Source organism: Talpa occidentalis, unplaced genomic scaffold (genome assembly GCF_014898055.3).
Source record: "Talpa occidentalis isolate TD23 unplaced genomic scaffold, MPIMG_talOcc4v2.1 talOcc4.3, whole genome shotgun sequence".
Taxonomy (NCBI): Eukaryota; Metazoa; Chordata; class Mammalia; order Eulipotyphla; family Talpidae; genus Talpa; species Talpa occidentalis.
Window position 1 is genome coordinate 104,274,820 of NW_023603184.1, and position 25,609 is coordinate 104,300,428.

Sequence of the window (25,609 nt, forward strand, 5' to 3'; positions counted from 1 at the left end):
ATAAAATCTTGCCTCTCTTTGCAACAATGAAGGTGAACCTTGAGGGCATTATGCTAAATGGAATAAGACAGACAGAAAGAAAAATACGGTATGATCTCACTTAAATGTGAACATCCTGAAGACAAAATTTTTAAATTTTTTTTAAAAACCCTCATAGATTGGTGGGTGCCAAAGGTGGCAGTGGTGAAATGGGAGAAATGGGTTAAAAGGTACAAATTTGCAATTGTAAACTAAAACTTGGAATATAATATTCTGCTAGCAACTACAGTTAAATCTTGCATTGCATCTCTGAAACTTGCTAAGAGAATAAATCTTAAAAGTTCTCACCACAAGAAAAATATTCTGTACCTCTCTATGGTGACAGATAACTAGACTTATTGTGGTGATCCTGTTACAACATATAGAAATAGCAAATCATCATAACTGTACATGTACATTGTACACTGAAACTAGTATGTTATGTCAATTTACCTTAATTAAAAATAAACACTTGATCTGAGTTTTAAAAATATACACAAAAGACATCCCTCTTCTCTGCATGAGAAATGAGTCCTTTTAAAATAACCGTTCTACAAAAAATTATTTAACAAATAAAAATTACTTGATAATTGCTATCAGCCAGTCCACAGAAAACATACATAAAATGTGGTTAGGTTTTGGCATAACCAGCATCCTTTGCTCCTTCTCTTGATAACTATATTGATTTTCATTTAGGTAGCCATACCTACCCAGTGGAGCCCAGTTTTGGAGAAGCTAGTTCTACCACTAGGTCTGGAAAGAAGGCACATAACTTAGGCACAGACTAAGCAGTTTATTTTTATTTATTGTTTAAATATGCTCACCTTTTGTTTGTTTTTTTGCTTAAAAGAACTGGGGTGTGGAGGGGAGAGGGTAAGAGGATGCACCAGAGACAGAGTGGGGAGCAGAACAGGCAGATTTACTGAAATACACTGCTGAGGAGAGCAGCACGTGATACAGGAGAGGTCTGCTGTGCACTGTGTGGGTTAGCTCCCTGGCCAGGGATTGAACTCATTTTTTAAAAAAAAGATTTATTTATTTATGCATGCATAAATGTGGTGATAGGGTGATAGGGTGATACCACTGAGACTTAACCCCTAGGCCACCAGGGAGGCCCAGACTAAGCAGTTTACTCTCACCTCGCAGGCAAAATTAATGATTCTAGAACCTGCATCTTGCCATATAAGCCTAAAAAGCCTTAAGGAGAGGTCTGCTGGAGGGGTTGGGAGATTCTTGTACCAGTCTTCATAGAAGCAAACCTGTCTTCCTTTACTCTGAACAGGGATGAAAAGTATATAGTTCTAAGATTTGAGAGATACCATATAACTTCAAGGGGAAGGCAATTTCTCAACAAGCTGATAAAGGAAAGCTGAGGAGAAAAAAATGAGGTCCTGGGCCTTCCTAGTGTGCAAGGGGTTAAGACGCAGCCTATGAAGCTATCTGCCACCACAGAAGCACGAGTTCAAGCCCCTGCCAGGGAGCTACCCATATGGCGCAGCAGACCTCTCCTGCCTTGCCCGCTGCTCCCCTCAGCAGTGTATTTCAGTCAATCTGCCTGTTCTGCTCCCCACTCTGTCTCTGGTGATCCTCTCACCCCCCACCCCTCTGGCCTATGCCCCAGTTCCTGCATGCATAAATAAATAAATCTTTTTTTTAAAAAATGAGGTCCTTGTGACCCTTCTGAGTTGTTGAAATCAACATTAAGCACCACACTATCTGTTACTAAATCAATACGTCAATTTTTAAAGTCATATCTTAAATGAAACCTAACATCCTAAATGATATAATTTCTAACAACTAAAACCAACCATATGATAAATATGATGTATATCAGCATAGATATGAGTGGAAGGGCACTGAATTTAAAGTGAGAAGCCTTCGGTTCTAGTCAGGTTAACATTAACTACCTGTATGATCTTGGACAAATCATTTCACTTTTCTGGGCTTCAATTTCATTTTATGAGGAAATTAGACACTGAGATTCTATTTTCTGATGAAAATGAGTTTCTTATTTCTGGCTCTAGGACAGGATAAAACTTCAAACTAATATAATATTTCAAAAAATAAAAACTTGAACCCTAAATCAAGGATTTTAATGCATGATACCAAAGACTTGTACAACAATTTGAGCAAAATACTATTTAAGAGCACATGAAACTTTGAGCCCAAAATAAGTTAAAAATCTTTTTAAAATCACTATATTATAGGGCCTCCCCTGGTGGCGCAGTGGTTGAGCGCTGGGTTGCGAGGTTGCCCGCAGCCTCTGCAGCGCCAGTTCAATCCCTGGCTACCAGCGAGGGTCCCACAAAAAAAATAAAAAAATAAAAAAAATCACTGTATTATAATGAACACAGAAAAAACATAGTTTTCAACAGAAACAAACTGAATGAGTAGGACTTTCTTTTCACCAAAAAAAAAAAAAATTTGAGAGCTTGCAAATAACAGAAAAGTTTGGAGTAGGAAAAAAACTGAATTATTGTCAATTTTTTATTTGCCTGATCAGAAGAGGTCAAATTTAAGATATAGAAAAAAACAAAGCTGGGTTTCCATTCAATCTTTACTTCCATAAAAGCATTTAATCAATGTTCTCTAGTAAAGTAAAAGCAAGGGAATTTTTTGAAAAATACCCTTACCACCTAAAACTTCAACAAACTTGAAATCCAACAGCTTTGTTATTGTTCTCTTCATGTCTCTGAAAAATTTCAGCATGACCACACAGTCCAGTAGTGGAAAGGGCCCACACAAGGAGAAAGTGAGAGTGGGGAGAGAAAGCACACAGCAGTGATCAGGCCAGCATCTGGGCAGCAGAGCAGTCCAGCAGTAGCCAGGGCCTATGTCAGTAAATTATGCAAAGTGGGCAGGATAACTGGAACTGGGTTCCTCCATATTAGATAAGAAAGGGACAATATAGAGAAAACAAAAAAGACCTGTCAGTATGATAATGAAATTGGAAGTGAACTGGTCTTTAGCATAGATATATAAATTTAATAAACAAATATATGTAGAGGTATATATATAAATACATGTACATCAATACACACATATTTTCTAGCTCTGTCCATTGAGAGTGCATAGGAACAATGACACAACATTAGCAATGAGCACAACCACAGTCAGACATTTTGTTCCAAAATTACACCTTCTTTTAAAAGGAACCAGAACTCTAAGAAATGACTAACTCCAAGGCTAAAGCAGGGAAAATTAAAAAATGACCCTGGACCACCCTGTTGCACCAGAAAAGCATAGAAATGCTCAAAAAATGACTGGTACACACCAAATAAAAAATGCAGGAATCAGCTTGAAACTAAATAATACTAATACTAATAAAGCTAAAGAATTAAGTTATAATTCTATGAGTAAAACCATGAATTCATACTTACATAAATATATAAATGAACAAATAAATAAGTGGGACTAAGTGAAAGTTCTACCCAAAGTATAATGGCAACTAGTAAAGTTTCAAATAATGAGGATTTAGAAATCATCATCTTAGAAAACTGATTCAGGAAAGATGCAAAATCTGTTGGATGTAGTTTTGATATTTACTACACTTTCAAAATGATATTTATACACTTTCAAAAATATATATATACATATTTATCAATTACTTATTGATTAGTAAGGACAACATAAAACCTTTAACTTCACAGGCAGAGATACCCAGCAAAGACCCAATTATCTAAGTGATCAAAAACGGGACAATCAAGTAGGAAATCATGCACTGCAAAGAATACAGCATCACTTCTATGTTATGCCCAAAATGAATAAATTATGAGAAGGATCAGATTAAATTCAAATTGGAAAACAAAATAAGCCACAAAATAAAATAGCTTATAGTCTTCCAAAATGACAAAGCCATGAAAGACAAGGAAAGATTCAAATTAGTGGTGACAAAAGAGATAAAAATCACCAAATAAACACATGATCTTAGTTTTGATCTCAGATCTTTTGTAAAGCATATTGTTGGGACAATTGGAAAAATCTAAATAGAATGTGTGATATAGATAGTAATACTGGGTAAATGTCAATGTCCTAATTTTGATGCTTCACTGTGTTATGTAGAAGACTGTATTTAGCAAACACAAACAGAATAATTTAAATGTTATATAGCGTCATGTCTACAACCCTGACTCAAAGAATCAGACTGAAAGATTCTGGGCAAATGATATATAAGCATTCTACATGTAATTTTACAGCTTTTACATATATTTAAAATCATTTAAAAATAAAGATTTTTAAAAAGGACACAAATTCAGCCTGAGGAAGACAAATATAGAGATATAATTTGAGCTATATTCAATGCCTGTGACAGATTAAAACCAAATGAGTAACACAGATACAAATAAATACATGATTGAGTAAATGAAGATGAGAGAGTTCTTCCTAAAGAGTGCCAAGGAATAAATGAAAAAGAAATGATGGAATGACACAATCACCCCATGAGACCGCATTCAGAGTAATAATTTGTCAGAAAGGAAAATGGTTGCTAAAATCTTGTGGACAGTTCTATATAGAACTTATAGCAGATGCTGATAGATTGAATGTAGGGATGAGAAAAGAGAGGAATAAAGGATAAATCTTGGACTTTGACTTAAGCACCTTATGAATTAATAGTGCTATTTATTGAATCACAAAAGTCTTGAAGAACAAATTTGGTACAAGACAGGGTGAAATCAAGAGGTCCATTTTGGACATGTCAAATCTGAGGCATCTATTTAGTCATCCAAGTGTCAATGTCATTGGGCAGTTAGATGTAAGGCTGGAATTTAGCCGTTTCAGGAATAGATACAGAAACTCAGGATTTACCTACACATTCAAAATAGTGAAAAACTAAACACAAAATACTTCTCAATAATAGGGAAATGGTAAATAAACTACAGTAGTGTCATGTAATACTAAATATAATTATTACATTAAAAATTATGACATATCTGTATTTTTTAGTCTAGAAAAATATTAATAATTCCCCAAGTAAAAAAGTATCCTATTTCTGTAAGTATGCATGCACAAAGTACAGTAGGATATCCTCCACAGTATTTAGATCTAATATGTCAAGGTAAAAGAAATATAGGTGATTTTTTCAGTCCTCTCTGTATACACTTCCATATCATCTAAACTTCCAACGATGAATTTGTATTATCTTATTTTCTCCCTAATAATAAACAGCTATACTTAGTTTTTCTAAAGCTAAAATATGCCTGTTCTAAAAACTTCTAAAATATGAAGGAATGTTAGAAATGAAGTAAAAATATCACCTAAAAATTCCATTACCCAGAAATAATAATCAATTACTTAGTGATCTTCATTTCATACATCTTTCTAAGAATATATACATACATGCATAATTTTACATGAATGGGATCATATATACAGACTGATTACTTCTCTACTTCATACTCCCCAGAAAAAAATGCAATGTTAGCAATCAAATACATCCTTTCTCACCCTTCTTCATGCCCTACATTATTTTTATAATCACCCAAGACAATAATGCCACATTAATTTTGAAAAATTAAAAATCCTTCCACATGTTTTAAATACATCACTTGTATATAGACTGAATAATACACACAATGACACAGATTTTCTTACCTTGCTGGTTTGTGGTACTGACAAAGAAAATCAAATCTTTCATCTGGCACAGGTACTCTGCTCTCATTAGGATCAATAGTGCAGAACGGGAAGTTTTCTGCTGAAGCCTGACTATTGGTTAATACATTGAAGAAGGTAGACTTCCTAAAATGAATAAAAACAATTCAATCAATTCTTAGGTTAACACTGAAGAAAAGTTATCTTGCTCTAATTTCAATGTTCAAATAAGATACATAAGGATTATAAAATCAATCTGAGAAGGGACAGAAACAGATGGAAAAATACTAACAGAAATGACTAAAATTCACAATCCATGGGTTAGTATAACTACATATATTCCCTAAGTCTATCAGGTGAGAGGGCCTAAAAGTAGTAATATCCCAACAACAATGATCATATTTAGTGCCCAGATCTTAGTTTCCAAATACCATTCTCCAGTGAAAGAAACCAAGGCTCCCTGGAAACAAGGCTGAGACAGGAAAAATACATCTTATAGTATTATACATCTCATAGCTAGAAACATCTAGTAGTGTCAGAGAGTAAGGAAGTGCTTAAAAAAAGAAAAGGGGCCTCCCTGGTGGTATAGGGGTTAAGTCTCAGCACTATCATGCTATCACTACAGCCTGAGTTCGATCCCAAGTACATAGCACAGCAGACCTCTCATGTCTCTCCAGCTGCTCCCATCAGCAGTGTATTTCAGTAGATCCACCTGTTTTGCTCCCCACTTAGTCTCTGGTGAATCCTCTTGCCCCCCCATCTATGGCCCACACCCCAGTTCTCCTATGCATAAATAAATAAATCTTTTAAAAAGAAAGATAAAAGATATGGGCATAGCAAAATACCACAGGAGACAACTTAAAAGAGCTCCGGATGGCTAAAGTCAGAACAATTTGAGAAACAAAATATTGATAATAAAGGGTTATATTCCAATGAATTAGATAAATCTCAGTGAGCCCAACTTGAACTATGTGTATGAATAACTAACTAAATGCAGAGAAAGACAGCTCTTTCTTCTAAAATTCCAAAAGGAATAAAGGAAGTAGAAATCACTATTTAAGAACCACACTAAATTAACTGCTGCAGGCAAAACAAACAATAAAGAATTACAAAATCTAGCCTACGAAACTTTAAAGAAGTTAAACAGGATATTTGACTAACCTAAAATATCTTTCCTCCATAATATTAACTAGTCATTGTGGTGGTTTTAAGAAATGCCCACAAATTCTTTGGTATTCCTTTCTCCAGAAGACGGAGCTTAATACCTCTCCCCTGGAGTATAGACTGAATTTGGTGACTTGCTTCTAGTGAACAGAGTATGGGAAAGGGAAAAGGATAATTTTATAGTGGAAAAACCTGGTAGATACCATCTTAACCAAGTGATCAAGGTTACTATCACCATTAGTAAAAGTTTTGTTGATCCCATATACCTCTCAATATGATGCAATGAGAAAGGTATTGCATACGTTTGAGAAAGGTATATCTCCATGGTATTCTTCCAAAAAGTTTTACAGTATGACTCCTGACAACAAAACATATTACAAAGATACAGTAATCAAAAACAGTTTAGAACTGGCAACGATAGACACAAAAATCAATGTAATAGAATAGAAGTCATAGAAATAAACCTTCCTAATAAGGTCAAATAATCTTCAACAAGGTTTCCAAGACCACACAATGAGAAAAAGACAGTCTCTTCAACAAATGTTTTTGGGAAAACTAGATAGCCACATGCAAAAGAATAGTGCTGAATTCCTACTTTACACCACATACAAAAATTAGCTCAAAATGCATTAAAGACTTAATGTAGGGCCTGAAACTAGAAAACTCCTAATGAGATCACAACATTGGATTTGGCAATGATTTGTCATATATGACAACAAAAACATCAGAAACAGTAGCAAAAAAGAAAAACGAGATTATGTCAAACCTAAAAACTTTGGCCCATCAAAGGAAATAATCAACAGAATGAAATGGCAACCTAAAGAATGGATGAAAATAATTGTAAATTATATCTAATAAAAGGTTAATATTCAGAACATATATTACGAAAAAACGGTAACTCAACAAAAGTATCCTGATTTAAAAACAGGCAAAGGACCTGAATAGATATTTCTCCAAAGAAGATAAACAAATGTCTGATAAGCATGTGAAAAAAAAATGCACAATATCTATCACTAATCATCAGAAAAATGCAACTCATAACCTGAGTTATCAACTCCCATGAGTATGACCACTATCATAACAAACCAGAAATTAACAGTGTTTACCACTTGGATGTTGGAGATCACTTGGAGAAACTGAAATTCTGGTACATTGTGATGGGAATATAAAATGGTGCACTGCTATGAAGAACAGTATGGAGGTCTCTCAAAAAAAATTAAAACTAGAATTACCATATAATCCAGCAAACTCACTTCTGTGTATTTATCCAAAAAAATTAAAAGCAGGAATAATGAAGAGGCACTTGCACACCCATATTTATTGCAGCATTATTCACAACAGCCAAGAGGTAGGAGTAGCCCCAAATATCTATCAACAAATGGAACAGATAAAGAAAATGGGATATATATACATACAATGAAATTTTATTCAACCTTTAGAAAGAAATCCTTTCACATACTACAACATGGATTAATTTTGAGAACATTATGCTGACTGAGATAAGCCTATCACAGAAGGATAAATACTGTATGATTCCACTTATTTGAGACATCTAGAGTAGTCAAAATTATGAAAGGAGAAAACAGAATGGTGCTTGCCAGGGACTGGGAGGAGCTGAAAATGAGTTTTGTTCTATAGGTGTTCCAGATTTGCAAGAAAAAGTACTAGAGATCTGTTAACACTATTGAACCATACACTTAAGAATTGCTAGTAGGTAAATTTTATGTTATGTGCATCTTACCACAACTTTCTTTTGAAAGTCCACAACATGAGAAAACATCAAACTCAAATTGAGAAACATAACCCAAAATATCTCATCAGTATTCTTCAAAAGAAAATTAAAATTTTCATGACTTTTAATAGGTATAAATGAAATTGAAATGAAAACACAGTGGATGTGATTAACTACAATTTACATAGAGCAGAAGAAAAGATCAGTGAACATAAAGGCAGTGCAACAGAAACTATCCAAAGGAAGTATAACATAAAAAGAAAAAATAACCAGTATTTCAGTGGAATACTAAGACACTAACACACATTTGAAAAAATACTGGTCAAATATTTCACAAATTTAATGAAAATCATAAACTCAAAAATCTAAAATCCCAACAGCCACTCCATGTACAGAGAAACCAAAATAAGATAGGATTCTCATAAGAAAGTTAAGAGAAAACAGAAGATACCCTCAAAATGCTAAAAAAAAAACAAAAAAAAAAACAAAAAACTGCCCTTAAAAATCTACCCAGTAAAAGTCTATCAAAACTGAAAGTATAATAAGCACATGAAAATATGTTCAATATCATTAAGGCATCAAGGAAGTGCAATTCAAAACAACGAGATACCACTTCACATCTTTGCTATAATCAAAGGACAGCAGCAAGTATCGGTAAGAAAGTAGAGAGCACTGGAACCACAAACACTGTTGGTGGTATTGTAAAATAGTACCATCAAAATACCACCATTTTGGAAAACAATTTGGCAGTTCCTCAAATAAATATGAGAGTTACCATATGATGCACAAATTCCACTCCTAAGTATATGCCCAAGAGAGATAAGAACATATGTCTACACAAAAATTTGTGTATTCCAAGACTGGGACAGAGAAAATACAAATAAGAAGGGAGCATATTATGGTGCCAGAAAGTATAAAGCACTCAAAAATTACAAGAAACATCAAAAAAGGGCCTCCCTGGTGGCACAAGGGGTTAAGTACAGCCCTATGAAGCTATCCCCAGCCTCTGCAACACGTGTTCGATCCCCAGACAGTTTTTGTATGCATAAATAAATAAATCTTTAAAAAATAAATCTTTTTTTAAAGATTTATTCATTTTTATTTATACAAGAACTGGGGTACAGGCCAGATGTGCGGGAGGGTGAGAGGATTCACCAGAGACAGAGCAAGGAACAGAACAGGCAGACTGATGAAATACACTGCTGAGGAGAGCAGTGGGCAAGACAGGAGAGGTCTGCTGCACCATGTGGGACCCTCGCCCGCTGGGATAGAACCCATGCTGCAGAGGCTGCTGACAGTTTCACAGCGCTGCGCTCAACCACCTGCGCTACCAGGGGAGGCCCTAAATAAATAAATCTTAAAAAAAAAAAGAAACATCAGAAAAATGGATAAACAGGAAGGCTCCTGGTGGCCATATATGGGTAATTTGAGCAACAAAACAAGTAAGAATAGTAATAGAATTATGACCAGCAACAAAAAAAGAATCCTAATAGAAATAAGTTATAAACAAATATATAAATAAATGGGGGGGAGAGTTCACCTTTACAACAGAATTCTATACTCTAGAATTTCCATTGCTCCTTCTGTGAATTGTTCCTTCTATATATAACCTTGGAAACTAAGGATCCAAAATAATTAAATGCAATATATAATCATGGATTAGACCTGAACCACAAAAAGAACAATAGTGGGACAACTGATAAATCAGTATTAATTTCCTGATTTTGTTAACTGTACTTACGAAAGATGTTAGTACTTGGGAAATGTAGCAGAACTTAAACAAGATTTTTCTCATTTTGCTTTGCAAGTGTGAAACTATCTTAAGTGTGAAATTAAGCAGACTGGGAAGAGGTAGTTCTAATACATGTCTAATACATAAGAATCCATATCCACGGACCTCCCTGGTGGCACAGGCGGTTGAGCGCCTCACTGTGAAGCTGTCCACAGCCTCAGGGGTTCGATCCCGACCGGCCAGCTAGGGTCCCACATGGCACGGGAGACCTTTCCTGTCGCGCCCGCTGCTCCCCTCAGCAGTGTATTTCTGCTGTCTGCCTGTTCTGCTCCCTGCTCTGCCTCTGATGAATCCTCTCACCCTCCTGCACATTTGGCCTGTACCCCAGTTCTTGTATAAATAAATAAATCTTTAAAAAAAAAAAAAGAATCCATATCCAGAATAAAAAACACCTCATCATTAATGAGAGAGAAAAAAAAGACCCTTTACAAAAGAGATCCAGTAAACATATGGAAAGGTGCTCAAAGTCACTAGCTCTCAGAATCATACAAAATGATAAGATACCACTACACATAAGTATGGCCAAAATAGAAAAACTGATAATACCAAGTGCTAATGAGGATGTAGAGCAATTGAAACTCTATTACAAATGCTTGCACTATAAATTAAAATAACCACTTTGAAGATTCATGTATCTACGAAAGCTACTTAACTTCTAGGAGTATGGGCAAGAGGTGGAGGCTGGGTATCCAGTCACCCAAGGGAAATGAGTTTTTAGGTCTACCCACCAAAAGACAGGTATATGAATGTTCAAAGCAGCTCTATTTATAACAGAAGAAAAAAAGAAACAAATGCCCATCAACAGCAAAATGGGTAATTTGTACATTCTCTCAGATATAATGTTGACTTAAAAGACATAAAAAGTAATAATGTATGATTCCATCTGCATCTAACAAACTAATCTATGATGACAGAAGCTGAAATGTGGTTATCCTAGTAAGGAGAGCACTCTCTGGACAGAGTACAAGGGAGTCTTCTATGGCTCTAGATCTTGATACGGGCATTGGTTATATGGGTGGTGTGCCTATGTAAAAATCTTAATACATACATTTAAAGTTTACACATTTTACTATATATTAACTTATATATATATACTATATATTACTATATATTAACTTATAGCACAAATTAGGAAAAAAAAAAACTGAGACAAAAAGGTGGAAAGAAAGAATCACTACAGGATAATGCCCTGATAGAAAATCCCATTAAGAAGCCTCTGAACTAATTCCAGTAAGAAATGAATAGAAATGATGTGAAGAAAAGAGATCAGTGGGCTATTTAGTCTTAGCTTATGCCCTCTTGGAAAAAATACAACTGAAAGAGGGAAAAGGATGCAAAGGTAAATGTCCAAGTCTCCAACTTAAATATCTGGATGAAAAGTAGTAACAGGAAATATTAGGTTCAATTAGATATATGAATCTGGAACTCAGGTACAACCTGAGTACAGTGTATAAACTGAGAAAAGAGGAGCCAATAAATGGTTAAAATCAAGAAAGAGTTGAGACTGCACTGGGAGAAAGCATTAAAGACAAGACAGGCAAGGACAGAAAACTAGTATAAGGGAGCAAACATAGAAGTGTAGCAAGCCTGAAAGACTGAAGGAATAGTAAGTAAATGAAGAGTCAGTAAGAAAGGGAGGCATTGGGCCTCCCCGGTGGCGCAGCGGTTGAGCGCTGGGTTGCGAAGCTGCCCACAGCCTCTGTGGCGCCGGTTCGATCCCCGGCTGCTCCCCGGCCCCGGAGGAGGATCCCACATGGTGCGCAGACCTCTCCTGCCACCCGCTGCTCCCCTCAGCAGTGTGCTTCGGTCCTTCTGCCTGTTCTGCTCCCCGCTCTGGCTCTGGTGAATTCTCTCGCCCTCCCGCGCTTCTGACTGTGCCCAGTGCATGTATAAACAAAACAAACAAACAAATATAATAAATAAATAAATAAAAAAACATGCCTCTATAAAAAAAAATAAATAAATAAAAAAAAAAAAAAAAAAAAATAAAAAAAAAAAAAGAAAGGGAGGCATTATTAAAAGTATCTAATAGCATTAAGAAGTCAAGGTTAAAAAATGAGTATCAGTTTTAGCAATCAGATCACTATTGCCTTTTGCTATCACAAGGCATCACTATTGCTTAGCTTCTATGAAGAGCAAATGTTTTGAAAAGGCCTTTAATAACCTAAGGGGGAAAAAATTTAAAATACACAATTTGCATCATTCTATACCTTTACTTCCACATTAATTTCAAACTCATTCATACATATACATGTAATTTATACATGTAATTCATACATGTAAAAAAGAAACCATGAACAGTCATAAGCAGGAGATAGTAATGTTAAGAAGTATAACTATAAGGCCTCCCCGGCGGCGCAGCGGTTGAGCGCTGGGTTGCGAAGCTGCCCGCAGCCTCTGCAGCGCCGGTTCAACCCCCGGCTGCTCCCCCGCCACCAGAGGAGGGTCCCACATGGTGCGCAGACCTCTCCTGCCGCCCGCTGCTCCCCTCAGCAGTGTACTTGGGTCCTTCTGCCTGCTCTGCTCCCTGCTCTGGCTCTGGTGAATTCTCTCACCCTCCCGTGCTTCTGACTGTACTCAGTGCTTGTATGTATAAATCAATCAATCAATAAATAAATAAATCTTTAAAAAAAAAAAGAAGTATAACTATAAAGGGAAATATAATTTATCCCAGAGATAGAATAAGCATAATGGTTTACTGTTAATTGTATATACTATTTATATACAATAATTATTACATATAAAAATACATATGTGAAATCTTTTATTTATTTTTTTTTTTTGTGGAACCCTCGCCGGAAGCCAGGGAATGAACTGGCGCTGCAGAGACTGCGGGCAGCCTTGCAGCCCAGCGCTCAACTGCTGCGCCACCAGGGGAGGCCCTATACATGAAATCTTTTTAATAGTGAAATATTGGAAAAATCTGGTCAGCACAAAAAGCAAGCACATGCATAAAAATAAGCCAACTCTCTACTGAGCCCCCAATATAAACTCAAAAATGTTGTTTAAAAATCTTGCTAATTATTCTACTCAGAAGACATTGGAATTTCTGACTTTCAAGTTAAAAATGTGTCAGCTCTTTAGGAAGAGAATGCTCTGATCACCTGTTTCCATAGTCTACAGAATGATCTTTCTCTGGTTTCTTTAAGCAATCAAGAAGGGAGTCTCTCAATTAAGAAGAGGCTAAGAATCGGCCAGGAAGACTTCTCCAGGGAACATATGGGCATCACATAAACTTTATCAGCAAAATTGTTGACAACAATGTATTAGGGATTGCTACACATTCTTTGCCACTCTTCCCATAAAGAGGTTCAGTCTACTTCCCTTCCGTCCTTTCTCTTTGGGCTGATATCTTGATTTGCTTCAACGAAAAGAATCAGGAGAAGTGTGTGGTTGTCACTGCCACAAACTTACTCTCTTGGTGACCCACCCAGCATGCTTCATTCCAAAGAGAATGGAGACCATTTAGAAAGAAAGAGGCCAGGTAAAGGAGGACAGATTTCTAGCCAACTCTGATAAAGCCCCATCTTGGATTTCCTAGTTTAAACTAGGTACCAGCTAAATGGAGTCACAAACAGGATCCCAAGTGACACTAGCAAATTGGGAAAAGACATATGAGAACAACAAAAATACATTACTGGAAATATCAACTAAGCAAAACAAACATCCCCCAGGGCAGCTTCTGAGTGTTGGAACAGAGTATACAGCTGTCCTCCAACCTCCATTTTCTCCTTCCTTAGGAGTAACAGAATTTTTAACTGAATGTGGCTGTAAAAATAAAATTATATGCCCTAGCCTTCCTTGAAATAAATTCTTGTGACTAAATCTGGACAAAGGGATATTAACAGAAGTGTGGTGCAGCAGCTTATAGAAAAAAATCCCTGAGAGGCTAGCAGCCAAGTCATTTGGCCCTTTGATTGTTCAGATAACCAGCTGCCTAGAATTTACATCTTGGACCATGATGAAGACCACACCATTGGCACTGCCAAAGTGTTAGGTGAAAAGAGCTGCAGTTCTTAAGGACTTCATAATATGCCAATGCATGACTGCAGAGTTCAGTATTACATTAAAACAAAAAAAACATGTGTTAGTCAAAGTTATCTGGGGTTTTCTGACTCTCCCAACTTAACCTAATCCTATTACGTGTAGCCACAAGAGATGGCCCATGACACAGTAAAGAAGTATGGAATATCAAAATTCAGTTTCCCAAGCAAAGGCAATGCAATGGAGCAAAGACAATCTTTTTAACAAATGGCGCTGGAACATTAAGGTGCCAAAAAAAAAAAAAAAAAAAAAAGACTCTAGATATAAACCTTATACGTATCACAAAAATTAACTCAAATGGATCACAGAGCTACCTGTAAATCACAAAGTACAAAACTCCTGGAAGATAGGAGAAAACCTAGATGACCTTGGGTATGATAATGACTTTTTAGATACAACAACAAAGACATGGTCCTTGAATGAAATACGTATGTTGGACTTCATTAAAATTAAAAACTTCTGCTCTGCAAAAGACAATACTAAGAGAATGAGAAGACAATCTACAAACTGGGAGAAAATATCTGCAGAAGACATAGTTGATAAAGAACCGTTATCCAAAGTATGCCAAAACTCTTAAAACTCAACCATAAGAAAACAAATGTGATTGAAAAATGGACCAAGGGCCTCCCTGGTGACACAAGGGGTTAGTACCAGCACTGTGAAGCTATCCGCAGCCACTGCAACACAAATTCAATCCCAGCCAGGCAGCTAACCCACATGGTGCAGCAATCTCTCCCTGTCTCACCTGCTGCTCCCCTCAGCAGTGTATTTCAGTACATCTGCCTATTCTACTCCCCACTCTGTCTCTGGTGAATCCTTTCGCACACCATCGCCCCCAACCCCAGGCCTCTGGCCTACACCCCAGCTCTTGTATGCATAAATAAATAAAATAAATCTTAAAAAAAAAAAAAGAACCAAAACTTAAAACAGTCACCTCACCAAAGATACACAGATAATAAATAAGCATATGAGAAGATGCCTCACAACATGTCATCAGAGAAATGTAAAGTAAAACAAGAATGGGATATCACTACACACTTATCTGAATGGCCAAAATTCAGGAGCCTCCCTGGTAGTGCATAAATAAATAAAATAAATTTTAAAAACCCAAATAGTACATTTAAACTAGATAATAAAATGTTTTTAGGTCATTTTCATATACACTGATTTTATTGTACTTTATAGCTAAAAGATTATATGTCCTTTTTATTTTTTTTAATATTTATTTATACAAGAACTGGGGTACAGTCAGAGGCACGGGAGGGTGAGAGAATTCACCAGAGACAGAGCAGGGAGCAGAACAGGCAGATGGATGGAAAACACTGCTGAGGGGAGCAGCAGGAGAGGTCTGCCGCACCATCTGGATTTCCCCCTGGCCGGTCGGGAATCGAACCCACTCTGCAGAGGCTGCAGACAGCTTCACAGCGCTGCGCTCAACCCACTGCGCCACTGGGGAGGCCCGATATGGTCTTTTTAAAGTAGTCCCATTTAAAGTCAAGCTGCATTGACTGCAGTGATTCTAAAATAAGAGAATCATGTTAATAACTAAAAACTATGTCTTGCTTACTAGTGCAATAAAGCTCACAACATACATAATGATCTTATCTTGCTTTCAAGTTTATTGACAGCACCCTACAGTACTTTGCTTAATTATTTGTTTTGCTTATATTTCCACTCTCTATTTAGTCTTACTTTACAAGCAGCCTATATCACAGCAGGAAACCCTTCAAAATGCAAACCTCTCCAGCTTCAGGAAAGATTGAAATTAGGACAGCCACACTTGTTCATGTTTCACATTACAAGAATTTAAGAACTGCCTTACTTAGTCATACCATGCTCCATCCAGTAAGCAAATTCTGACAGAGGCTCCAAGGAACCCATGAAAGACCATGGTTGTCCTACCCACCACCTATCCAAAATACCTTCACGGTCATCTTAATAAATCCATATTGGCTGTTACCAATTAGTACATACAACCACTTTTGAGACATTTTATAATGTAAGCTTAATAAGAAGCACTAAAATAGAAGGAAAAATAATAAAAAAAAACAGATTTTATAATAAACTCTACACAATCACTGATCACTGTGTTATTTGCAAATAAATGATTCACTTTAATCTTAAACATAACAAAACTCAAATTTTTGCTCTTAGAACTTAGAGATTTAGCTTTATAAATCTTCTTTTTATACCAGGCGACTTCCAACATTAAATTCAAAATTGTCAACTTCTTCTCCAGTAAAAATTCAGCCATCTGACTCCTAATCGCTAAAGAATTTTACCAAATCTATAAAAGGGCTCTAAAAGCTATTTCCTAAAGTATCATATTGCAGTTAGTCAATGTAGGTAGGTATTGAACATATAGCCAGCCATCACCAAAATCAATTTTAAACTATTCCAGTTTCACTTAAATTCAAACTGTGTCTCCCAATAGTGTTTCAAGCAGACATAGCTGTTAAAGCAACTTGATGTTTTAACTCTGTGATTCTTTCTAGTTTAGCAAAACAAACACTATAGGTAACATGTTTCAACACAGTATCTGTGTGGAAAATCAAAAATAAATTAAAATCTAGTTTTTGCAACACATTATCATTCCAACTTCCTAGGTTCTTTTCTTGATTTTAAATGTAAATTACTTTATAAATTCTCATCCTACAAGACCAAAATATTTACAAGAAGAAAAGTACAAAAGCTCAACAGTCACCTACCCAACATTTGGCAATCCAACAATGCCAATTTTCAACGAGGTTCCAAATCTTCCAATGATGGGGGGTGGTTTAATTCCATCACCTCCCTTTTTGGGGGGCATCTGAAATGTCAAAACAAACACACATTAACAAAATGTTTTACTATACTCATCAGCCAAATATACATTTCATCACATAAATTATATAACTGAATAGATTAAGAATAAAACATTCTGTATATATCAACCCAAAACTGATATAGAAAAACCCACTATAAAAGTAAAAACAAGAGGGCCTCCCCTGGTGGCGCAGCGGTTGAGCCCTGGGTTGCGAGGCTGCCTGCAGCCTCTGCTGCGCCAGTTCTATCCCAGGCCCCCAGCGAGGGTCCCACCAAAACAAAAAAAAAAGTAAAAACAAAAAAGTTCTGTAAATAGTTCTGATAGTTATTAAAACAATCATATGTGGTTCCAGGAATCAAAAATCAACCTAAAATTTAGTTGCTAATCATCTATTCAGACTACTCACAAAACACTACTTCTTAACCTGACATGGTTATACAAATGAGAACACGGTAAGAATCAAGAATATAGAGCCACCAGCAACCAAGTCACCTCCTACCAAACCATTCCTCTTCTCTGGAATCTGTTCTTTCCCACTTGCCCCACAAGCACTATTTTCCCCATGAATGAACACACGCAAGTGGCTGGGTCCTCATGTAGCAACCTCCCGTATCTACACCTGGTTATTTCTGATCACAAATTAATCCACTAACCCTTTTATCTACAAATCTAAACTTTCTCTGTCCCTGACAATCTGATTCCAAGTTCCTCCATGCAAAATTAATCCCAATTTGCTACTGGAAAGTGAGCTCGGGAGGACTACTAACCTCACGTTTAGGAACTAGGAATCAAAATTCTTGCTAGCTTCTTACTCCCGCTGAACCTCGTGGGGACACGCGGACGCACAGCTCATGAAGTGATACTCATTCAAGTCCCTACTCCGTGGCACTTGGGGGTCAGGATTTCCCTTCTCAGGGCTCACCTGTTCCTGGCCAAATGCCTGGCTCCGTAACACAGCTGCGTGAGCAGAGCCTCTCTCCAAGTCCTTGGGCTTCCAAGCCAGGGGTGGCCAGTGGCCCAGCCAAAGCGGGCCCCCACCCAACATCTTCCCCCACTGAGCGGGCCACTGGCCGTCCAGATCCCAACGAGAAGGATCTCCCCAGGGCGTGCCAGGGTGCAGCGTGGGCCGCTCCCGGGGCGCGCGGCCTAGTTCGAGAGCACCTCATTCATCCACACACCCCACACCGCTGCCCTCGCCCCACACGGCCCGCCGGCCCTGGCCTGACCGCGGTCTCCGACCAATGAGCCGGGGGAGCCGAAGACACGGCGGGGAGGGCGCGAGCGGGACTCCTGAGGACCTCACCGTGCTCGGGGTGGGCAATGACACCCGGTACCAGCAGCAGCAGCAGCAGCAGCAGACGGGTCCGGCCGGCAACCAGAGGCGGGGAAGAAGGAGGAGAGAGCGGAGGCCCGGCCCTCCACCGAGCAGCACGCACTACGGCGGCGGCGGAACGGGCGGGCCGGCGCCGGGCTGCACCTGCGCGCAGGCTGCGCGCCCCGCCCCGCCCCGTGCGCCCTCTCGCCCCGCCCATTGGCCCGCCCGACCGGAGGAGGCGGGAGCAGGGTGGGCGGAGCCACGCGGCGCCGGCGCCGGGGGGGCGGGCGCTCTGGCAGGAGCCGGGTCCCCTCCCCCTCGCTCGCCGGCCTGCGTCTTCTAGTCGCTGAGCACGTGGGTTCCGGGCGGCCGATCGCGGCTTCTCTCCGTGAGCGCTCCGCAGGTCAGCCGCGCACCATCACTTGCTGGCCTGCAGCCCGCTGCTGTCTTCACACACTGAATCTCGAAGCACCCACGTCCTGGCTGTCAGCCTGGTCGTCTGCTGGCTGGCCGACGGCGGGCCAGGCCTGCGGACCGCGGACGCCGCCCACCGAAGATTCGTGGGCACCAGCTCCAGCCCGCCTTCCTTTCCCCATAGCTTTCTTCAGTCAGCCCAGTGAGGAGCTGTTAAACTTCTTAAAGGAAAAAAGGGCTAAGGGAACCTTATAACCCTAGGATTCCTTCGTCGCCTTATCGTTTTTACTTCTTCGCTGGGCGTTTTCCTGCCTCTGAGTCCCAGAATGCGTATAATGAAAGCAGTTCCCCTGGCCCCTACCCTTTTCTTCTGGGCGGTTAAGAACCAGAACCTAAGTAAATAATCCAGTCAAAAATTGGGCAGAAGAGCTAAAAAGGAACTTCTCCAAAGAGGAAATGTGAATGGCGAACAGGCATATGAAAAAATGTTCAGCATCACTTGCAATCAGGGAAATGCAAACCAAAAGTTAAAAAAACTAGCAACAACAAATGTTGGTGAGGATATGGAGAAAAGGGAACTCTCTTGCACTGCTGGTGGGAGTGCAAAATGGTCCAACCACTATGGAGAGCTGTGTGGAGATTCCTCAACCTGCAACAGGGTGGTCCCCAGGAAAGGGGGAGGTTCCCTGCCCCACCCAAGGGAGGGTGGAGCTGAGCAGGAAGAGAAGAAGCTGCAGAAGAGACTGAGGAAGGAAGCAGGATGGAGCCAGGAGACCTGGAGGAGGCCATGGAGCCTAGAGACACGTGAAGAAACTGCGCTTGTCTTTTGGTCGTGGACTGGGTGACACAGATGTGGGTGAGACCCGTGGAGAGGTGACCATGGCAGCTTTTATCTTGATGTTGATTTTGCTCTTTTCCTTCCGGACTTGTCCGGTTGTTTGTGACCCTTTTCTGTGGGTCCCCACTGGAAGATGCTTTAGACTTTTAGCAGGCTTTGGGGCCTTGTTCTGGGCCGATCCCATATGGATGGACTTTTACCCACGAGGGGATGGGTAACTTTGGGTGCTTCATTTAGAAACTAGATTCTTTGCCTTTCCTGTATTGTTTCCTAATTAAAGTTCCTTCCCATTAAAGTCTCATATGTTTTGTGTTGATGTGGCGGATGGCAGAACCCATTTAGAATAGGCAGGTTTGCGGGGCTTGGGCTGCCCCTCTCCCTGTCCTATAACAAACCTACTAAAAATAGAGCTTCCATATGATCCAGTAATTCCACTCCTAGGTATTTACCCAAGGGACACAGAATCATTAATTCAGAAGGACACCTGCACCCCTATGTTTATAGCAGCACTATTACAATAGCTAAGCTTTGGAAACAATCCAAATGCCCAAAAATAGATGACCGGATCAAAAAGATGTGGTACATATACACAATGGAATATTACTCAGCAATCAAAAAAGATAAACACATGCAATTTGCAGCAACATGGATGGCGCTGGAAGGGATCAGGCTCAGCGAAATAAGCCAGAAAGAAAAAGAAAAATGCCGGATGGTCTCACTCATAGCAGGAATGTAGAAAATCTAAATAAGAGACCAGGAAAAAGACTAATTATAATAAAGAAAAAATCAAAACCAACAAGCAACTATTAACCAGAAACACACTGAAGGGGGGCGGGAAGGGAGCAGAGATTAGGGTCAAAATAAGGCGAGTGGGAATTGTATGGGACTACAACCAAAATGAAAATGCATACATTGTGCAAAAATGAAAAATGATGTAAAAATGATACAAAATAATAAAAATTAAAAAACCAGAACCTTTGGAATTTAGGAAACGTAGATTCCAATCTGGATTCTACTGTTTATTAGCTGGGTGAACCTGAACATAGTAACTTCCCAGGGATTCAGTTTTCTCCTGGATAAAATAAGACTATTGAGACCCACCTTTAGTGGTTATGTTGAGGATAAAATGAGCTGTGTGTAAAGCATGTAGCCACAGTATACAGCAAATATATATGGTAATAGAGAATATTAGAGCTTCATTCCATCTCACCTACTTCTGACAAGACCATGACTTCCATCTGTAAAAGGAATTATTTCACTTAGGTCTTTGCCTTCAGTCTGCTTCAAGATTTGTTGCAATGGATGTCATGTTAGTCCAAAAATTATACTAGGGCCTCCCTGATGGCGCAGGTCATGGAGCACCTCACTGTGAAGCTGTCCGCAGCCTCTGCTGCCAGGGTCCATCCTGGCCAGCCCGGGAGAAACCCACATGGCCCAGCAGACTTCTCCTGTCTTGCCTGCTGCTCCCCTCAGCAGTGTATTTCATCAGTCTGCCTGTTCTGTTCCCTGCTCTGTCTCTGGTGAGTCCTCTCACCCTCCCGTGCATCTGGCCTGTACCCCAGTTCTTGTATAAATAAATAAATCTTTAAAAAAAAAAAAAAAAAAGAAAAATTAACATACAAGAAAATTCTTTCAAGGAAGCATTGCTAATAGACGAGAGGATATGAGTTGGTTGCTATCCCAGTTTTACAGATGAGGGAACAATATCTGAAAAGTTATGTGATTTGCTTTAAGTCACACTATTAGTAAATGGCAGAAACCAGAATTCAAACCCCAGTCTAACTGCTCCCCTTCAGCCAAACTTCTTTCTAATAGGGACTCCTTGCAAGCATCAACTGAGCCATTATTTATAATAAAATTGCCTTAAGATTTTCCTTGGTGCTATGACAGTGACCTAATTTATATTTACTTTATCTGTAAATTTGGAGATTCTAAATGATATACGCTATTTAATTTGATTTTGATTATGTAATTTTTTTCTTAATATCATTCATGAATATACACTATATTCTCTCAATCTAACTCCCTTGTCAAAAAAAAAAAACACAAAAACATGCATTTATAAAACAGGTGCCTGGGTGCACACTCACTATGAAACAGGAAAACTGCAATAGCCAGAATTTTTACTTATAAATGCTTATGAATAACCCTAATGAAATAATTCTTAGGTCGTTTACTACTGTTTTAGAAGTGAAGTTCTGTAGTTTTCACACTGCTGCTTGTGGAAACAGAGAAACCATTACTTAAAAGGCTCAAGAATCCTAGAAAGCCCACTCTGTCCAACGACCAGCCACTCCAATACTAATTGAAAATGTTCCCCAGTTGTGGAGTACTAGAATCTTCTTCAGCTTATCACTGTCTTTTGGCCAAATCTAGCTACTTCTTCATTCTCAGTATCTCCCAGATCTACCCATTTCCTTCAATTCACACTATCAAGTCCTTCAGTCAATTACCTATTACTCTATTTGCAGCTCCATCTTTCTCACTTGAACTTTTGACCATCTCTAAAGTGCCTTGACAAGGCAGGTCACATGAATCTCTGCCAGCTAGACAGTTTCAGGAGGGGCCAATTGCAGCTAATAGCTCTTCCCCACTAACAGGGCTACATTTCCAACTTACTGGAAGAAGCATGACTCATGTGCAGCCACAAGAGGCCAGTTCATACTCACCAGGAAAGGAATCTGATTGCTCCACTTTAAGTATAGTTCTACCAAATGGCCAGACAGCCTTGGCCATGTAGGTAGGGGTCACATAGTAGTAACACCTCTGTCAGTAACCCTGTACCAATGAAACTTGCAGGTATCAGAAAAAAACCTACAGGCATCTACAACCCTATATATTAATGAAGACTCAGTGAGCAAACACAATATTAAGAGATAACACTAATGCAAAGCCTAATAAAATGACTTCGAATATAGGAAAGTTTATCCTTGAGTCTTTATGCAGCAGATACCTGTTTATCACTTGTTGGACCCAGTGATTTAGTAAAGCCGAGAGGAAAGAATCACGAGAAATCTGGAATGGAAATTGAACAACAGATTTCTGTCCGAGTGGAAATCAGGAGAGACCATGGGGTCAGCTCAACCTAAGAGTACTACTAAGAAAAATGGGGTGAAAAAAAAAAAGCTAGAGCCCATATTTTCACTCTGCTATCATTAGCCTTTCCAATTTTTTCTTTCCTTCCCAAGTAGCCGATGACTAGGAATCAAGTGAGTTGACAAAGTTCATAAACAGCGATTTATCCTCCAATGCAAAGTAAATCTTGGAAATCCAGAGATTTACTATCCAGCACACAAAGGTAAGGGACAGGAAGAGTATGCAGAGGATCAGAAGGAAAGGAGAACAAAAATTGGCTTAGTGACATGTTCACCATGGGCCTGAGGACTTGACTGTATCTGTTTGCCAGCCTCATCCGCATCTATTAACAGGCATAACAGATAATAAAATAATAGTAACAACTACACTAAAAGAGAAAATTAGTCATGATAATGTCTTTACAGGGAAAGGGAACAACTGTAAAAAAAAAAAATAAGTATCATGGAGGGTGGAAAAATTGGGGAGATGTTACTCAAAGGGTACAAACTTGTAGACAGAAGATAAATTTTATGAATCTGATGCACAGTTATTATTATTGTTGCTCATAATAATGTTATAAGGATGCTTATAGCTGCAAGCAAAATTTCGATTCAATGAAAATTTATTCTAACAAAAAGTCCAGAGAGAGAAACTTGAGGATTGATTGGTTTAGTAGATCAACACTATTTTTAAGGATCTTGGTTCCTTCCATATCAAGGATCTTCTTAAAGCTTCTTCTTGTTTCATTTCAAGCTAACAGCAAGAAAATTATGTAGTTCTAGGCAACACATCCAGAAATGACAATGTTGAGACAATACTAGGGGAAGGTGGGGGAACCTCATTGCTTCCACTAGCTCTGTCTTAGGAAAAAGGAAATATATCTAAGAAATCCTACAGTAGACTTCTTCCACTAGGAGAAAAATGGGTCTCATGCCTGTATCTGAACTTAACACTAGCAGGAAAAATGGGATTTTTTTTTTTTTAAGATTTTTTAAAGAAAGTTCTTTTTTTTTTTAAGATTTATTTAAGCATACAAGAGCTGGGATACAGGCCAGAGTTGTGTGGGGGTGAGCGGATTCACCAGAGACAGAGCAGGGAACAGAACAGGCAGATTGACTGAAATACATTGCTGAGGGGAGCAGTGGGTGAGTCAGGATAAGTCTGCTGCGCCATGTGGGTAGCTCCCTGTCAGACCAGGGATCCAAGTTGTGCTGCAGTAGATGCAGATAGCTTCATATGTTGCATCTTAACCCCTTGTGCCACCAGGGAGGCCCTGTACCCCAGTTCTTGTATGCATAAATAAATAAATCTTAAAAAAAAAAAACTTGACCAAAAGGGAATGTCTAGCAAGGATTTGTTTAATCATGAATATTTCAGTTCAGTAAATATGACTATTAACAGTATTAGGACATGCATTCAATGTATCTATAGGTTTGGCTATTCCAAGATAAGCCTGGAAACATTAAGGATTCAGTGTTTATGACATGACCAGAGTTATCTATATTGAGACAATGATTTAATGTTTTGTTAGGGAATAATTTATTCAGGGAAATCCTGGATGAGTTACTATAAAATAATTGGTGAACTATTAAATGAGCATACAAGTAGGAAAATGATATAGATATAGATGGTGATATAGCCATACAAAGAAAAGACTTGTTTTAAGTTTTTTTAGACTATAAAACTTTATAGGGACACCTTGTTTTAAAGTGCTTCACTTACAGTTACTGCACTCTTTACAAATTGAATTCTGTGGGAATCTGTATCCATCAAATCTGCCAGCACCATTTTTCTAGCAGCATACATTTGTTTTGGGTCTTATGTCACACTTAATGAAGGGTGTAAGTTGGGTTTTTTTTTTTTTTAGACATGAAAAAAATTTTAGACCTACACACTTTACAGCATAGTGTAAGCATAATTATATGCACTGGGAAAGTAAAAAAAATCATGTGATTTGCTTTATTGTGATGTTCCTTTTATTGTGGTGGTCTGGGGTTGAATCCACAACATCCCAAGACCTGTCTACATATATTCTTAGAAATATGTATTCTCAGGATAAAAAGAAAGGCAAATTTTAAATTTCATTTAGTTTTTAATGATTATTAAATACTGGTGTCATTTTGAAACTGTTTTGTGGATATTACAGGGCAAATGCCTATATTATGTGCTAGTATCCAAAACTCTTTGTAGAAGATAAAACACAAATAGAAAGGCAAAGCATGAAAGTCCTATAATTTATTTCCTGAAAATGCTTAGAAGCCATGACAATCTAGTAGCAATAAACAGGCCTAACACCCAGGTAATACCATTTTAAGATAACTAATTTCAGGTCTAGGATAGAAAATGTGTAAAATGAGCCTGGGACTTCCACCAGAAGTTCCTGAGCTGCCGCTTCCCTATCACTGCTCCTGACGGTCTCCACTAACACCAAGTCCTTGATAAGAGTTTTGTACAGGAGAATGCAGGACCTGGGAACAAGCCATACCACTCCTTTCAGACATTACTCCTTTTGACTTTTCTCCCTCCCAGCTGTACTTCCAGAGTCTTCTATTTTCTAAGAGCAACAGTTACCTCAGTAAAAATAATTTAATTAAAAATAACTTTTTTAGGGCCTCCCCTGGTGGTGCAGCAGTTGAGCGCTAGGCTGCCCCGCAGCCTCTGCAGTGCCGATTTATTCCCCGGACACCGGCAAGGGTCCCACAAAAATAAATAAATAAATAAATAAATAAATAACTTTTTAAAAAAAATTAAATGAGCCTGGGATGTCTTCTACCTGAAAGCAGGGAAGTTATCAGAGTCAGTTGGGGTCATGTCAAAATAAT

At 38.6% G+C, this 25,609-nt stretch overlaps 1 protein-coding gene across 1 annotated transcript in view; it reads right to left on the reverse strand.

The window, feature by feature from the left end:
* OLA1 (Obg like ATPase 1) overlaps positions 1–18,595 on the reverse strand; it is a 147,081-nt gene extending 128,486 nt beyond the window's left edge. Inside the window, exons 1-3 of the mRNA XM_037523562.2 lie at positions 18,449–18,595; positions 17,048–17,148; positions 5,611–5,754 (exon numbers count right to left, since the gene is read on the reverse strand). Coding sequence (XP_037379459.1) covers positions 5,611–5,754; positions 17,048–17,148 — 245 coding nt within the window. The 5' untranslated portion in view covers positions 18,449–18,595. The remainder of the gene's footprint in view (positions 1–5,610; positions 5,755–17,047; positions 17,149–18,448) is intronic.
* Positions 18,596–25,609: the final 7,014 nt, after the last annotated feature.